The sequence below is a fragment of the Passer domesticus genome, chromosome 10 (assembly GCF_036417665.1).
Source record: "Passer domesticus isolate bPasDom1 chromosome 10, bPasDom1.hap1, whole genome shotgun sequence".
Taxonomy (NCBI): domain Eukaryota; kingdom Metazoa; phylum Chordata; class Aves; order Passeriformes; family Passeridae; genus Passer; species Passer domesticus.
In genome coordinates this window covers 35,167,009-35,184,702 of record NC_087483.1, presented here as the reverse complement: position 1 = coordinate 35,184,702, position 17,694 = coordinate 35,167,009, and the positions used below count along the sequence as shown (strand labels likewise).

General features: G+C 39.4%; 1 protein-coding gene across 1 annotated transcript; it reads left to right on the top strand.

The window, feature by feature from the left end:
* The first annotated feature begins 6,437 nt into the window (after positions 1–6,437).
* On the top strand, positions 6,438–15,750 carry DDX18 (DEAD-box helicase 18). The gene is made up of 14 exons (XM_064435152.1): positions 6,438–6,642; positions 6,755–6,943; positions 7,934–8,068; positions 8,578–8,713; positions 9,026–9,126; positions 9,223–9,422; positions 9,511–9,625; positions 10,426–10,565; positions 10,758–10,919; positions 11,855–12,007; positions 12,649–12,762; positions 13,195–13,251; positions 14,235–14,412; positions 15,024–15,750. The coding sequence occupies exons 1-14, from the start codon at positions 6,525–6,527 to the stop codon at positions 15,164–15,166; spliced, it is 1,941 nt and encodes a 646-aa protein (XP_064291222.1). The 5' UTR covers positions 6,438–6,524; the 3' UTR covers positions 15,167–15,750.
* Positions 15,751–17,694: the final 1,944 nt, after the last annotated feature.

The following is a 17,694-nucleotide window of genomic DNA, read 5'->3' as shown; positions in this document are numbered from 1 at the left end:
GCAATAATTATAACTATCACAGCTTGACACAGTTTATAAAGGCCTGAACCGTAAAAGCTCGGAGCCCAGTAATACAAGCTACTTAAACATTCCCTTCTGGAGTGCTGACTCTCCAATCTTCTGCTGACTTTCAATCAGAATAAAAAAGATCATTATGGTTGATAGGAACCAATCATTCCCATTCACAGAGATATTAAATCTCCTTTAAATGCCAATCTGAAAGGGTCTTACAAGTAAAAGTGACTTACACCGTGTTTAAGGGTATGCAGAATTATGCAGAGCAGAAGACTACAGTAAAACTATGGATGTACAAGCATAATAATGATATTGGGCAAGGGAGGGGTGAGCTATTCCAAGGAAAATGTAAGAATTAACCCTTTTGATATTTTCTTGATGTTGTTCAAGAATGGGCTAAAATGACAGCCAGCTTGAAGTATCAGAGATTATTTGACATGGTCTGGGTCCCCTATTTAGTCATCTCCTCTCTCCAGGTTGATAAGAATTTGCTCCCACTAGATGTATACTTTGCAATAAAATAGTATTTTTCTATCACTTGTAAATTTAAATTTTGGTCATTAAGAATAACACACTTTTCTTTAATCAATATTACAATAGTGCCCAGAGCTCACTGAAATACATGGGGCTTCTCTGTCCAATACAGACTCTGTCTCATTAGGTCCTATGCAAATACCTGGTTTAAAATAGTTTTCTCTTCAAGGCCTTGCAACCTAAACAGAAACAAGCAGTGGGAGTGAAGAAGTATGGCTATCCTCACCTCACTGATTAAGATATTCCACTGTGTGGATGACACAAATGAAATGAAAACAACCACTTAAGGTAACAGGAGCACCTACAACTCAACAAGACATTGAGGTGTGTCCTCACAAGTTGCACACTTGGGATGTCTTCAAGAAAACAAGCACTTAAAGCATAAATGTCACTTTAAACATAGGCATGCATTACTGGATTCAGAGGCCTGAGCTCAAGGAGTTGAATTATAATTAGAAGAATGCTAATACCATTGTTTAATCAGTGCTTTGTTTAATTCAAGATTTTAAACCCCATCTTCATCAAAGGAAGAATTTTGTATTGTTTAGAATAAAGGTAAAGGGAATTTCAAACTGTTACATAGTGAAAATATTACTTTTCAGCACAAAAAGGTTTACACGTTTTAGGAAGAAATGTGACAACTCAGCTCATTATATTATCTAAAAGTTTTTCACAATAGTTACCATACCATCCTTCTATAAGCTTTAAGACTTCCAGGTAAATGTATGAAAATTAATGTTACTGAAGAAAAGTCAGAAATATATGGCATTTTGTTCTCCATCATATTTTTCACTAACAGTGTAAGAAACATAGAGTTGCTACTCAAGGAAGTAAAACCTGATTCTAAATTTCAGAACCTACTTTTAAAAAACACTTTAAAATGTTAAATGGCATGAGAGAATTTTTCTCATAAATACTCAGCAAGGTGGAGAAAATTTTGCAGTGAAACAGTGTTCCGGGACAGGTAAATGAAGGAACACACGTGATGGACAACTTAAAAAAAAAAAAGTAACCTCGATCCTTCCTTCTCTTTCCTCTTCAGCTAAAGGCGTTTGTGTGTTGGAGCTCTCTCACAGCGAGGGTGACATCTTGTGTTCATTCCAGCCACAAACTGCCACTAATCAGCCTCCACCCAGCTGCCATGCACCCAGAATATCCCTCCCCTTCAAATTTTATCTTCAAAAGACCAGCAAAGAGTTTTAGCTAACTCTATAAATTTCCCTTACTGTATTATATTTCATACTCTGAGTTTAATCATGACTTTACATCGTTTGAACAGAGCTATTTTAAATGAAGATCTGTAAATGATAAAGCAATATAAAAGACACACTCCTTCTGAATAGGAGACTAATATATTCACTAGGATTCTTTAAATTAATGAGGGCACTGTAAAAGGAATGCCTTTTATGCCTGAGAAAATTATTATTTTAAGGGTTATGAACCTGTCAGTCTGTAAGTTATAAACTAGTTACTACACCTGCAGTTTGATTAATCTGCTAATAAATCACATGATCCTACTTGTAGCCTTTGCAGCATTTTGAGAAACCTTCACCAAGTTTTCTAAAAACAGGAAAATGTTAAAGATTGGATCATTCTAAGTAAAACCAGAATATTGTGAATTTGCATGCTGTCTTAATAAAAGTGACTGTGGCTTATTGTCATGTGCAAAACAAGCTATTTATCAACACCTGCTAGGGTTTGTGGAACAGGGGAAGCAAACCTGTAAACAGCCTCCTAAAACAGAACAGAAAATATTTCATTATTATTTCATCTGATTCATAAAAGCAGCTTCTGAGGACCCCAAAAATATTTCATAAGTTTGAATTTCAAATGTCAGAAACAAACTTTAAAATAAAATAAAATAAAATAAAATAAAATAAAATAAAATAAAATAAAATAAAATAGAATCTAAACTCTTTTGCTATGTGCCATGCATAGTTTTGCACTTCAGTTATCCTCAAGGTACCTTCCTGCCTGCCAGTGATACATTACAAACTCTGCACTGCTCTTGCATTATGTATTTTTTGTTCTCTCATTGCCTCTGTGAGGATAAAAATGTGTATAGCACCTTGTTTTCCTGAAGACCTTTTGTTTGCAGTGTGTCAGTGATAAACATAAAATAATCTCCTGCTGCAAGGAAGAACTCCAACATTTTCTACAAGGTGGCATTTCCTTGATTTTGGTCCTCCGTGTGTCAAAGAGGAGATCATGCATTAGAATACCTGCAATGGTTTCAGTTAAAGCTGTAAAATATGGGCTGAATGAGAAATAAAAACTTCACTGATGTGACTTGAACCCAGCTCTACTGCCATGTCCAGCAAGTGCTGCTGCTGTCACTTATAATTGAGACCAGACTGCCACATGGCACAAGGGACACATTAGCTGAAAGCAGCATTAAACCAAACTCCTAAAAATATGTGATTGTGATAGCCTACCTTGCTTTTTCCAAACATGGATGCCTCACTCTCCTTGTAAGCCATACTCAGAATTCCCTCACAGATTCAGAGATATTCAATGATATCCTAGAAAGACATGATTTGCACCACCAATTTCTAACTCACACTAACATTGACATGTTCCATAAATCAAGTCATCTATTCTCCATGTGATGTATCTGAATATATCTGTATCTATGCCATTTATATCAGTTCAGATTTGGGTTACTTTTCTCTGTCAAAGTCCACATTTCAAAATCATATATCTCCACTAAATTAGAAAATTGATTATTTCTGCAGACACCTTTGTATCCATCATTTGCATACACACACTGGTAAGGTAGACACATTTGAAAAAAAAATTTGATTTTAAACCAAGTCCATTTGTATTACTGTCTGATAGATAAATTTTCTAACATGGAAAATAATAATCTGCTAAAAATTAAAACCAGCTCTGAACAGTTTTCCAGTTTGTGGCTGCAAGCAATAGGCTTTAGTTTTCTAGTTCAGAACTTTTAGCTGAATGGTGCAAATGTTCATAAATTACAGCAGTGTTGATTTCATGTTCAACCTAAGACAGCAAAAAAGCATTTCTTCAAAAATTCTGATTTCTGAAAATAAAACTTGTCTTCTTTAATTCAGCTCTGTACCCAAAATCCTGTATTAAAAAATGGCTACACACTTTCATTTCACGACTTTCATTTCTAGATGGGGTTTTGGCACCTTTTGTATAAATTACACCTTCTGCTTGAAATGATACAACTGAAATCAATGACTACTTCTGTGTTACATGTTAATCAACACAAGTTAGTTTATGGTAAGTAGGCACAAATATTCTGAATTTGGCTATAAGGATGAATTAACTCTGGGAGATAAAATACTAACATTAGCAGCCCATTAAAAATATTCACCTTTATCTCAAACAGACTTAGTCAGCTCTATAAAGGTTTTATTCACACAAAACATGTTTCCCTACAAACCTTCCTGCAAGATCATAGGTAGAAAATTTGGGACATTTTGACAACAATTCAATAACCATTTGAGAAAATCCTTTGTTAGTAATGATTCCCTGATAACTCAAGCAATTAGGAATGAATGTATTGGACAAAAATGACACTTGTACTAGAGGGGATTCATAGGCTATCTAAGAAATGCCAAAATTCAGAGAGAAACTATTAACATGAGTTAGTGGTTTAAATTACTGTCTAGACTTGTCACAATAATATTATCATTATTATCTTCTGAGTCGTCTCTTTTTGTTTTGTGACTTTCCACAATAACAGCTTGAAGAAAAACAAATGATGCTAAAAGAAGGAAGCTAAAAAACATGTTTTGAAATTTCCAGAAAGAAGAACATTTGTTTGTTAATTCTAAGTAACATGTTTTACAATATATTGAGAGAAAACAATTTTGAAGCTCATGATAATTTCCCACCTCAAAAACAATCTGTAATTTCTGAATTCTCATACAGAATGCCTTGACATCTGTGTACACAGATGCAAGAGCATCTTTTGTCTATAAAGTTTTCCTTATGTGCCATGCTGATTGTAGAAACAGAGCAGGTCAGTGGGATCTGACACAACTGCTCAGGACAGTTTATCAATGTGGGCCTTGTGCCACACTAATGCAATTTCACAGAGACTTGCCAAGTCAGCCAGAACCCAGCATGGACACTGAGGCGAGTTCTTTATGGAAAGGCTTTTACCTGACCAGAATCCTTTACCAGGATTACCTTTACCAGGTTGTAATTCTTGGCAAGGCTGGGTGTGTGATGACACGTGTGAAAGCAAAAATAGAGATGATCCTGGCACTACTGGTTAAGATGGGAACATCAGGACCATGCCATACTCAAAGAACATAACTTTGTCAGTTGGTCAGTGTATGGCATGGTCAGTGTATTAGTGTCAGCTCTCTGCTGTCCAGATCTTTATACATTTTATCTGCATAAGACCATATTCCAGAAAGAAGCACTGCCTGGGTTAAATCTGGATCCAAATAGTAAACCTAGTCACATCCATATAAATCAGTACAGACTAGGAAGAGCAAACCCATGTCTACTTAAAAATACATTCTGCAAATGCAATATAAGGTGGTCAGGGAGAAAATAGACACAAAACCTAAATTACACTGAGCTGCAGTAAGGAACTTGCACCTGCTTAAAATTAAGCAGGTAAAACTGAGTTCCTCTGGAGTCTGTACCAAAAGCCTTTCTTGTTGAGGATGGATCAGTTTAGTTTCAAATACAGCTGATGAAAATAGCAATAATCCGTTCAATTTATTAAAGCAGTGGCATCCAGTCTGTGAAAGTCTGGACAGAACGGCATGGTTCACATGGTAAAACAAATTTAATTCTCATCCTGGTGATCCAAACGACCTATGGAAAACAACAATTACAGATGGTGAGAAACTACTTTTGTATCTTAATGTAGAATTAGTTCCGCAGTTTATTCTGTGTTACAGCAAGGAATCAAGTCTGAACCTCACTCAGTTTGTAGTCTCGGGTCTCAGAAGGCGCTGGTTTCTGGTTTCTGGTGGCAAAGCACATCCCTGTGCTGCCTGTGCCCTCTGCTGTCAGGAAGGTGGGCGCTGCGGGTCAGCCTTGGGGAGTCACTGTTTGGAGGAGCAGGGAAGTGCCTCTGCCTCTGTAAATAAACACCTCGAGTGCAGTGCCCGCAGTTCCAGAGGGGCTGCAGTGAGTGCCGAGGAAGGAGCACGAGTCTGATGAGCAGCGCTGAGGGCGCGGGGGGTGTTTAGCCTGGGAAAAGGAGCTTCGGGGCCCTCTGCCATCCACAATCCCTGACAGGAGGGGACGGGCTCTGCTCCCATGGAACAGTGATAGGACACAATTTCAAGCTGCACCAGGGGAGGCTTAGGTTGCATATTAGAAGGAATTTCTTCACAAATTGTGATTAAACATTGGAATGAACTGCCCGGGGAGGTGGTGGAGTCACCATCCCTGGAGGTGTTTTAGGAAAGCCTGGACATGGTGCTCAGTGCCACGGGGTACATGGTGATTTTGCTCGTAGGTTGGACTCGATGATCTCAGAGCTCTTTCCCAACCTGATTCTTTAATTCTGTCCCTTTCTCGCGTTGGACACGTGACCATGGGTGGAGGCAGCACCACCGGGCTGTTGTGGGGCTGGGGGCGGTCTGTGTGAGACACGGCGAGCCTCCTCCTCAGGGAAACCCTGAGTGAGGGTGTTCCGGGCTGAGAGCGGGACTGGGAGCGGGGCGGGGAGCGGAGCAGGGATGGGGGCCGGGAATGGGGCGGGAATCGAGGCCGGGAATGGGGCGGGAATCGGGGCCGGGAATGGGGCGGGAATCGGGGCCGGGAATGGGGCGGGAATCAGGGCCGGGAATGGGGCGGGAATCGAGTCCGTGAGCAGGGCAGGGCTCGGGGCCGGGCCCCGCGCGGCGCTGCCTCCGCCGGGCCCGCAGAGGGCGCTGCCCGGTGCCCGTGAGGCGCCGCGCGCGGCGGTTCCGGCGGGTCCGCTCGCGGCCTCCCCACGTGTGCCGGAGCGCGGCGTTCCCGCCGCCGCGATGTCGGTGCCGGCTGCTGCCAGCAACCTGCCCATGCGGCTGCTCCGCAGGAAGATCCACAAGCGCAACCTGAAGCTGCGGCAGCGCAACCTGAAGCTGCAGGCGGCCCAGGGGGCAGGTAGGGGCGGGCGGCGCAGGAGCCTCTCCCCGGCCGAGCGCCGGCGGAGCCGTGACTAACTTTGTGTTCTCTCCCTTCTCTGTCCTCCGTCTGTCTCTGCCTCCGCCTGCAGTGCCCTCGCCCAGCGAGGCGGCTTCTCAGGGACCCCCGGAGGAGGAGGAGGCGGAGGAGGCGGCGGTGCCGGAGGAGGCTGCAGCGGCCGAGGAGGGCGCGGAGCCTGCGGACGGAGCCGGACCCCGCAGCGGGGAAAAGAAGAAAAAGAAGAAGAAAAAGAGAAAAGCGGTGGCCAATGGAGGAGATGGTGCGTGTTCTTAGCAAAGACAGCGTGTCTCCCAGGGCTTATTTAGTCTGGGAGACGCCACAAGCGCCTCCTTAGGGTTCCCTTGGCGCCGGGGAAAGTTTGAAACGCCATGTGCCGGTCAGGCGTGCGCTTTAATGTCCCTGAGGTCTAAAGATTTACCCGCTTCATTCCAGCTGCGATATTTGAATTCTTAATTCATACTAATAGCCAGTTTACTTGTTCCATGGGATTGTGCTTTGTAAGGTTGACTGGATGTCTTACTCCTTTATTCAAATACATGCCCTGTGTTTCAGAGTCGATGAGTGCTCTCTGTACTTGGCTGTGCAGCAAATACAGCTTTTTAGCAATATGTCCAGCCTTTGGCAGCATTTATATATTATGAAACTGGAAAAATACTGGAAAACTACAAAAAAAAAAAAAAGCACCACAGAAATATTGCTAGGTTTGCATATGTTTTTATATGCATGTTTTTATATGCATAGGTTTGTAGATATAGATCTAAACATGCATGAGGAACAGAGGCTTTCAAAATGTATTTGATTTTTGGGACATGCATCATGGTTATGGCAATGAAGAGGTGCTTTCATCTCTGAAGATTCAGGTACCTAAGATGCAATTTCTCACGTATCCTGAGCACAAACGGTGTGGGAAATTGGTGTTGTCATTGCCCATGGGAAAAATTGTCCTTAAACCAGTAACAAAATTCTATCTTGCTTCCACATAAGGTGTCATGTGATACACATCAAGGTACATTGTTTCGCTATGCAAAGGGGGCTTCGTAGAAGAAACTTGGGGAATTTTTGCTCTGTACCTCAGAAAATTCCATAGAAACCTTGTCTCTCCTCCAGCTCTCTTCCACCTCATGGAAAATCATAATTTTTGTACATGGTTTATAGACTAAAGGAAGTTCAGTCTGTGGTACAGCTTTTCGTGATAACCATGACCTTTGTATTTCTAACTGACTTGTCTTCTGTAAAAATAACACTCCAGATACAGAAACCAAAAAAGCAAAAACTGAAGAAGATGAATCTGCAGAGGTAGAAGATGGAGATAAGCAGGACTCTGGAGAGAAAGAAGTGGAAGAGGAGGAGGATGAAGTGCCCAGTTTGCCCCTAGGTTTAACAGGTATCTTGTGTTCTCTTTTTCATGCACATGCAAAAATCCCAAGGTCTAACACTGTCCTTCCAGAGCAAGTTCCAGTTTCCCAGTGAGTTTTGTGAGCCAGGTGTTTGGATACGAGATGTGACACTGGCAGCTGCACTGCTCTCACCCACCTGCTGTTCTTGGAAATTTGCATTATATACACACCTCTTGGTCCCACAATTGGTAGTGAAAGTGCTTTTTAAACCTATATACACATATGCTTATCTGTACAGGAAGAAGTCCACGAAGAGCAAGCTGGAGGTGTAGAACTAGTAAATCTGACAGAAGAAGCATTTTTATTAACTCTGTGTAGTATTCTTATGAACTCATTAATACAGAGTATTTTGCCAGTCTTTGGATTTTGTGCTAGAATGTGATAAGAAGTCCTTTGATTCTTTTCTGTGCAGGTCAATTTGAACTGGCTAATCTCAGATGGCAGAGGAAACAGAAGAAATCAGTTTAAATATTTTTCATTTTTCCCCTCACTTCAGGTGCTTTTGAAGACAATTCCTTTGCTTCCCTGGCTGGTTGTGTCAGTGAGAATACGTTGAAAGGCATAAACGACATGGGGTTTACACACATGACAGAAATTCAGCATAAAAGTATCAAGCCTCTTCTGGAAGGCAGGTAAGAAACAGGGCTTTTTAGTCATTCGAATGACCCCAGACGTTTTGTAAATTTTGCTGGCAAGCTACATACATGAGTCAGAAAGTCAAATCATGGTATCATTAAGGTTGGAAAAGATCTCCATGATCATTGAGGCCAGCCTTCACTGACTAATTGCTGTGACCTGCCTCTGCCAGCAAGCTCCTAGTACCAGCTCCACTGGTCTTCTTTAAGCCATGTTAGTTTTTCACATTGTCAGCATGGATCAGAGTGAGATTTGCTCTTCTCTTGGTATGGTCAACTAAATACTTCTTTTTCTATTGCTGCTTACAGGGATATTTTAGCAGCTGCAAAAACAGGCAGTGGAAAAACACTTGCGTTTCTCATTCCTGCAGTAGAGCTCATCTACAAGCTGAAATTCATGCCTAGGAATGGTAAGGCTCTTCATTTCACAGCTGAATTTTACTGCAAAGCAGCCATTAGGGGCTTGGATCAGTTGTGACTGACTCCCTGGCTGATGTATTTTTCAGGAACAGGTGTTATTATTCTGTCTCCTACTCGAGAGCTGGCTATGCAAACCTACGGGGTTCTTAAAGAACTTATGAATCATCACGTTCATACCTATGGTCTGATAATGGGGGGCAGTAACAGATCAGCAGAAGCACAGAAGCTTGGAAATGGAATCAACATCATTGTAGCCACACCAGGAAGACTGCTGGATCATATGCAGGTAGATACAGTATTGATGTCTAATCTGCTTGTTAAAACACAATAAAAACTCCTTTCCCTGTCTGACTGTGAGTTTGTTAATCTTCTAGAACACTCCAGGTTTCATGTACAAGAACTTGCAGTGTTTGGTAATTGATGAGGCAGATCGAATCTTGGAGGTTGGATTTGAAGAAGAAATGAAACAGATCATAAAACTTTTACCAAGTAAGGAAAAAAAAAATCTTTCCTGAAAATCACTTGACTATCATTATGTCTTCTTTCTGACTCTATTATTATAGAAGTTATTAATTTTTATAGTTCTGTAAATGAACTTCATAGTGGTTTTCTTACACTCTCCTTTTTTTCTGCTAGCCAGTATATATTACTTATTCAACATCATTTATATGAAGAACAGTTTTCAAATGCTCTTCAGAGATATAATTCTGTTCATACAAAATCCTTTAATGTTACCATTTTCTCATTCATCTTCCTCTGCATGTTTATTTCCTGCAATTCATTATTTCCTAATAAGGTTTAAATTCAAGGAAAAAGGGCTTTGACTTGCAGCTCAATCACCTCCAAGACCAGTATCTTGAAGAAGTTTAAGTATTTGCCTTAAATTTTTCTTCTCCTAATTTTTCATGTAACTATTCCTTGTAATTGATGCATTAAACACAATTTGAATTATTTTTTTCAAACAAAAATATTGTAGTAGTCCTGGAAATTTATTTACAACTAGAAGATTGATCTTGGTTTTGTTTTGTGTCTAAATTGGATTGCAAATGATTATTAACATTTTTACAGAGAAAGAACACTGTTTTGATAGCAGCTAGGATTTTGGGGGTGGGGACAGCTGGAATAAACATGGTGTACACCCCATAATACAACTACACCTCTTTGCCAGTAGCAGTATGTTTGAATTAGAATTTAGTTGGAAGATTTCCCAGGGAAGTTTGCAGTTAAATTTTATGGAATCACCGTTTGAATTCTTTAAAAAGCGAGGCTGTCTTTCAAATATTTTCCAGAGCGCAGACAGACGATGCTTTTCTCTGCCACACAGACCAGAAAGGTGGAAGATCTGGCCAAGATCTCTCTGAAGAAAGAGCCACTGTATGTTGGGGTTGATGATAACAAGGAGACAGCCACAGTAGAGGGTCTGGAACAGGTAAGACAAACATTAGTGGGGGGGGTTGAGATCTCTGAACACACAACCCTGTGGTTTTTTACCTGGGATGCTTCAGATGTGTAACTGGTGAGGTTTTTCTCACAAAGTAACCCTTTCCTGATGTAATTGTGTTCCTAAACCACAAGTTTCCTCCTTACTACTTTAGTTTAACAACGTTTAAAATTTTTGCAGGGTTATGTAGTCTGTCCATCTGAAAAAAGATTCCTTTTGCTCTTCACATTCCTCAAGAAGAACCGGAAGAAGAAACTGATGGTATTTTTTTCTTCTTGTATGTCAGTGAAGTACCACTATGAACTACTCAACTACATTGATCTGCCTGTTTTGGCCATTCATGTAAGTATCTTATTCACTGATTTATGTTGAATTATTCTGGTAACAGCTGTAAGCTCTTACTGGCTTTACATTTGCCTGGTTTGTTTCAGTCCACAGACAGCCTGCTCATAAAACTGATTATGGTCTTGATTAGCCTGTAGAGAAAGGAGATAAAGCAAAAATTATATAATAACGCTTCAGTAATCAGACTTGCTATTTTTTGAACCAGTGCTGAACACTGATACTGATTTATGCTCTCTGTGTAGCAACATTTCTGTTTTCTTCCAAGAAGTTACCTTTCACAAGCAGTAAAATTCAATATTTTATGGAGCCAGCTTCTTGTCAGAGAAATCCAGAGTCTGATGCCTGAAGGGTTTTGTGCTTTTCCTAAGGCCGGGGTTATGTTTGGGTTTACTGTGCCAATTCTTACCATTTGGATGAGCATTGTAAGTTTTTTGCCAAAACCACAAAATGCACAGTTTAGAACAAAGAATTGACTGAAAGTCTATTAAACAGTTGCAGCTAATCACAAATGTCCTTTTTCGTTTTGTCCTTTTTTAAATTGTCCTTTTTTATTTATTTTTATATTTTTTGGGGGAGGAAATGTCTTGCTATTCATTGATAGAACTGTGACAAGTATTGGTTTTGTTTGGTTGTTTGCTTTTATAACCTGTAATCTGTCTCACATATTGCTAGATTTGCAAATGTCCTTTTTCTTAACCTGAAACATGCATGTTGTGCTCATGAGAAGAATGTTTATGCAATTTTTAATGGTTTGGGAGATACATTGTAACCTCTGAGGGGTGCCACTTCTTGTAAACCTGTGAGGTTGCTTTTTTTTGTTTCTTCACTGCAAAATGTTCCTGCTTGGTCTGTACAAAAGCACGTTTTGGAAAGATGTCTCAAATTATTTTTGTAGTCGATACTTCATCCTCAGTGTGTTTGTTTCCTCTCAGGGCAAGCAGAAACAGACCAAACGTACTACAACGTTTTTCCAGTTCTGTAATGCAGAGTCTGGAATACTGCTGTGCACTGATGTGGCTGCCAGAGGATTGGACATTCCTGAGGTTGACTGGATTGTGCAGTATGACCCTCCAGATGATCCAAAGGTAAGTTAAGGAAATAGACAAGTGTCACAGCAAGAAAGCAAATTCTGACTACAAACTGAGCTGCAGAGAAGAGCTGAAACTGCTGCTTGACAGAGGGCAGGATTCAGCCATGGTCATATCCAGCTGCTGGTTTCTTTCACTGCCTTTCACCAGCTCCTAGGAAATGCTGCTCCTAGCCAAGACCTTGGTTGCCTTCTTAAGAATTGCATTTTAAAATACTGTTTGTGCTGTGAAGTTCAAATCTAATCAGCTAAACAGCCAAACACTTTTCAGGAGAAGGGTGAGTTTACGTATGCATCCCTGAGCTTTCCCAGTTGAAATTTGCTTTTTGTTTAAAGACTTACTTTAGTAAAAGTTTACTGTAAACAAGGGAAATTCAAAAATCTCTAAAATCAAGGTTTAATTTTCAGTTACCATGGACTATGATTATTTTTCTTCAGTAAAAGACAAAATGCTTTAGTCTCAGCCTGATGTTGCTTTGCACCTTCAGCATTTGTTTTCCCTTATCCACATGTCAGTGCCAAAAAAAAGTCTTCCCAAATAGTGAATGATGCATTACATGATATTGAGGTTAACTTTGGTGTGTTTTTTGTTGACGATTAAGACTGCCTGACCTTGTTGTCTGTTATTCTTTCCCAAAGGAATATATCCACCGTGTTGGTAGGACTGCCAGAGGAATAAATGGTAGAGGACACGCTCTGCTCATCTTACGACCAGAAGAACTGGGCTTCCTTCGTTATCTGAAACAAGCCAGGGTAAGCTTCTGTCAATTTTTAAAGGCAAAGCTTGTTGGGTTTGGTTTGGTTTTTCAACAATCAGTTTAGTTCTGTTCAATTCCAAAAGAAGAACAGTCTTCTTTTAAAGGTAATCATTTTAACAACTGCACAGAGCTGCTTGGTTGCTCTCCTTATGGACTTGTTTTGTGACTTTAATTAAAGTGATTTAACTTCTAAAGCAAAAGTGGTAAAAAATGGTGTCATACTGAGTGTCTCTATTACTCTGGCTTAAAGGAAGTGATAATACTGTCATACTGATGTAAAGGCCCTTTACAGATACAGCTGTGGTATTAAAAAAAAACTATTACCTACCAGATAGTTTTCTGTTTGCCCTTGGTCTTAAACACATTCACTTACATAGCATTTACACAGTGTAAATAATGTTGATATTTCATTTCTTTTGTTTTTAAGGTACCACTAAGTGAATTTGAATTTTCTTGGTCAAAAATCTCAGACATCCAGTCTCAGGTATGACATGTTTTTACACTTCAACTACTTTGAATAACTTTGTTATAATTTGCATGGATAATGTTGCAGTCTATACTGACTGCAACTCAAAAATATGAGTGCTTCTGTAGGAATGTTAGTATATAAACCCATGTGTATTTTTAATTAGCTGGCGTTAATAAAGCCCAACATCAGCTAAAATTCTTTTGTGCTCCTGTGCTACAAAAATAGCCAAGGAACACAGAATTGAGGGGAATAGCATATATAATTCTGAAGATGTGAGTTTCTATTGTTTATTACTTCTGTGAATCATTCTTTTGATAAGAGTTCTGTAAAGTTTCTTTACAGTAACTGGAATTTAAAGTATCAAGTACAGGAAGTGGTGAAGACAGTCCTTACAGAGAGAGGTTCCTAATTAAGCATAATCAGAAAGAAGTGGTGCCTCATGTAGCTTATTTTTAGAGAGCTGAATTAATGTACATTAAATATCAAATGAAACACTGGGATGTAATGAGCATTGGGAACTTGACTCACATCAAATAAAATGTCTTAGTCTACCCTGGTGTATCCATTTTTGGTGTAGAATTAATACTGCTGATTTCACAGTGCATTGGCACCGTGATAGATCAGACTGTGCATGGAATTGCATGGAGTCACACAGTTCAGATGCCAGGCTGGCAGTTCTCATACATGGTTTCATGGTGTGGCTGCAGGTGTATTGTCCTTGATTAACTTGTTTGGGACAACCCAGTTTAAATTTCTGTAAATTTTCATATTGCTGAGGCTTTGTACTCTAAGTCAGCTTCAGGATTTTTTGTCCCTCTACTCATTTATAACAGCATTGTGCACCTTGATGTCACAGGGCAGTTTTGGTGAAGTGAGAAGTGAATGTCATTGACACTAACAGTAGAAAAAAATATGTAATGTGTGATGTTGAATATAGTGTTAACTTCTAACAGCTGTAATTGTTTATGTCTCTTATGGTTTTATTTTCCCCTCACCAGCTGGAAAAACTGATAGAGAAGAACTACTTCCTTCACAAGTCAGCCCAGGAGGCTTACAAAGCTTACATCAGAGCTTACGACTCCCATTCTCTGAAGCAGATCTATGATGTCAATAATTTGGATCTTCCCAAAGTCAGCCTTTCGTTTGGTTTTAAAGTTCCTCCATTTGTTGACCTCAGTATCCTTTCACTGCAGCGTTTCAAAGCTGAATTTCTGCGTTATAAATGTTCAGTGCAACTTGCTGAATTCCTGTGGTACCTCAAATTCTGCTGTTTTGTTGTTGGGGTTGGAGTTTTTCTGCTAATAACCATAAAATGCATCATGCTCCAACAGTGCTTTATCAAAGAAAATGTAAATATTAACTGCAAAAATGCCTACAAACATCTCCTTTAGCACATGTCCATGTTTTACAGGCTTCAGTTCCTGTTGGGCAGATTCTGAAATGCACCCATGCTCCAAAGTATTGTTCTCCTCCATGCAAAATTATTTTCATTGAAATATATTTGCTTAAGTTTCTTAGTCATGGAATATTGGCATAGAGGGGCAAGAGCAGGAAGTGGGAGGCTGTATCTAAATTACTGTCAGACTTGACAGTGGATGGAATTTGAAAGAGTAGTGCATTGGACAGCTGGAGGAGTATTTAGAACCACAGGCACAAAGTTGTGGCTTTCTCTCTAACAAGGTAGCTTAGCCTTTTCTCTTTTTTCTCACATCAATAACCCTTAGTAAATCCAAAATGCGATATTTCAAATCACTTCTTTTTAAATTCTTTAACCAATGAAATTTTAGATGTGAACAGCAACCGTGGCAGAAGACTACAGAAAAGAGGTGGAGGTGGGGGATTTGGCTACCAGAAAGCAAAGAACGTCCACAAAGCAAAAATCTTCAAACACATCAGCAAGAAATCTGACAATCGACAGTTTTCTCGTTAATTCTGGTCATTAAAATGCCTTGGAGTAGCCTACCTTGATCAAAACCATCTGGCAGTTATTTCCAGTTTAAACAGCTCCTTTACCCATTTTTAGGTCTCTTTAAGGATTTTTTCTTTTCTGGGAACATCTTTTATTTTTCACTTCAGGAAGACTCTTCAGAACTGTGGCTAAAGGAGAATATTGCCAGGGAATTTTGCCACGCTGGTTGTAAGGAAGAAGATTATTTAAATGACCTGAAGTCAATGCTACAGAGATTTTTATTAAAAGGAGAATAGCTTTAGGTTTTATAGAAGAATTTGCTTTACACTTACCCTTCTTTCTATGCATACCTCTGAAAAGTGTGAGAGTGGACAACATCAGGACACTGTGAGATAAAAAGATTCATGCTCACATGAATCATTGCAAGGGATTTTAATGCTACAGAACTCTGCTTTGGCCATCAAATATGCTGAAGAATATAAGAAGATTCCTTAAGAACTGAACCATGGATGAATAATTAAGGCTGCATGATCTTGTGAATAATTTCCAACATAGTATCTGTATAACAAGTACAGTGTCCAAAATAAAACAAATCTCTTATATCAGTTCTGGTACATGATTAATACTGGTTTAATGTGATACAATGGTAACACTATACTGAAATACTTTGTTTTCCTACATGTCCAGTTTAAATCTGAATTTATTAGTCTGGGGATGTCTAATGTACTCTGCAAAGCATTAAGGAAAGCAGATTACATAAATTAAAGCACTCAACCCAGGTATTTATTGAAGATGCTTTGTAACCTTGATGCAGTGAGTTCTGCAGTTGTATCTTGTAAATTACAAAAGTGAATTGCTTTCAAGTCTTGGTATATCAGATCAGCAATGAGCAAAGTCAAAGATACTGCCACAGGACTGGGGGAGTGAAGAGACTCAGTAAGTGAAAAAGGGAAATGGGGTATAAATATACTAGAAAGGTATTTTGGAGGGGGAATATAAAAGACTGAAATGGAAGAGGGTGGAATACACATTGCAGACAGGAAAAAATGTGCAGGCTTCAGTAGAAGAATACACAAGTTGGGTAAAGGAGTAGTTGTATTACACATATTATTTCCATCTCTCTGCCATTGTAGCAGTAGGTAACTGCTCTTACAAGGCTGCAGCAGTGGTGAGAAGTATTTAAAAATTGTTCATATGTCAAGGAAAGACTAAAATGTCACAAAATCCAGAAATGTGGGCCATCTGTGATTACAGTAAAACAGCTTTTAATTTACATTAAAAGATGTAACCCAGGAGCAGTTACAAATACAAAAGCATAAGTAGTTATTCCAATATAAATTGGACTGTTATTTCTTAGGTCTTTGGAGGTAGCATGGTAGATTTAAAACTGATACATGCATTAAAGTATTTTTTTTTAATCAGTGGAATTTCTTTTCATCCTTGGGGAAAGAAGATGCGGAGAAATAATAGGACCATTCTGTTTCTAGTACTTCCACCATTCAGATTTCAGCATTGTCTGGTTTTCCCTCTTATGAAATAACTCACTTTAGACCCTAATGGGCTTTTAAGATTTTTAATGTCAAAATAATTTTGTTACTAGAATTTGAATGTCTTGTGCTTCTAAGCTTGCAATGAAATAGCAAAATCTTCTCTGAAGTGTAAGCAGTGCTAATTATGATGCCTGTCTCATTGAGTTCTAATCTTTGATTCTGGGTTTTCTTAAAAATTTATAAATAATAGATGTCAAAGTAATTTTCATGTCTTTATTAATAGCACATCATAGGAGTTCTCTCTTAGATCTACATCATCCTACAGTTTAAGGCTTCTGTTTATACCTGCCAGCTGTGCAGTTACTGTGTGGGAATTAACTTCCATTAAAGCAAAAGAAACGCTGAGGGACTCATTAGATGAACTGCAAAATTAATTACTGGGAAAGGGATGTAAGCAAAGCTGCAGTAAAGCACTGTGAAGATCAGAGTGTGGTTATGAAGGTGCAAGCAGTGCCTGCAGTAGTGTGGAGTGTTGGTTTGGAACAGGAGAAGAGTTGGGATGGAGTCAGTGACCACCTGCCTGACCATGCGCTCATGGCCAGAACTGGTTGGCCTCAAAAGGGCATCAGAATTCTGCCACTTCTGAAGTCTGATCCATGGAAAACTGATAAAGAGCCTGCACAACTCCTCCCTGTGATACTTGGGTTGTATGTTATTAACTTTCTAATACAAAGAAATCTTTGACACAAACCCCTTTAGGAGATGGAAGGACTGGATGGTATTGCTGTAGAATAATAGTAGCTTACACTGAAGAAAACAAAAAAGTTAACCCTGTTACTTAAACTTAGAGGTGTAATGGCTCCACCCTGCCTGTAGTAGCTACAAAGTCAGCTCTAATTTCCTGATTAGGCAGAAGTGAAATTAATGAGCTGAGACTAAGTGGGACTTAAAAGCTTCCCATCTAGTGCAGATGCAATTACCTTTTGCTTTGTTTTTGAAGTCGTAAATGACAAATAGTTTCTGACAAAATATCTGTGTATTGGGCAGCATCTATTCCAC

Bases quoted from the DNA above. Each gene is read 5' to 3' on its own strand.
- DDX18 (XM_064435152.1), top strand. From the start codon at position 6,525: ATGTCGGTGCCGGCTGCTGCCAGCAACCTGCCCATGCGGCTGCTCCGC. The intron at 8,714-9,025 runs GTAAGAAACAGG...TGCTGCTTACAG, and splicing joins AAGCCTCTTCTGGAAGGCAG to GGATATTTTAGCAGCTGCAA. The intron at 9,423-9,510 runs GTAGATACAGTA...TTAATCTTCTAG, and splicing joins GACTGCTGGATCATATGCAG to AACACTCCAGGTTTCATGTA.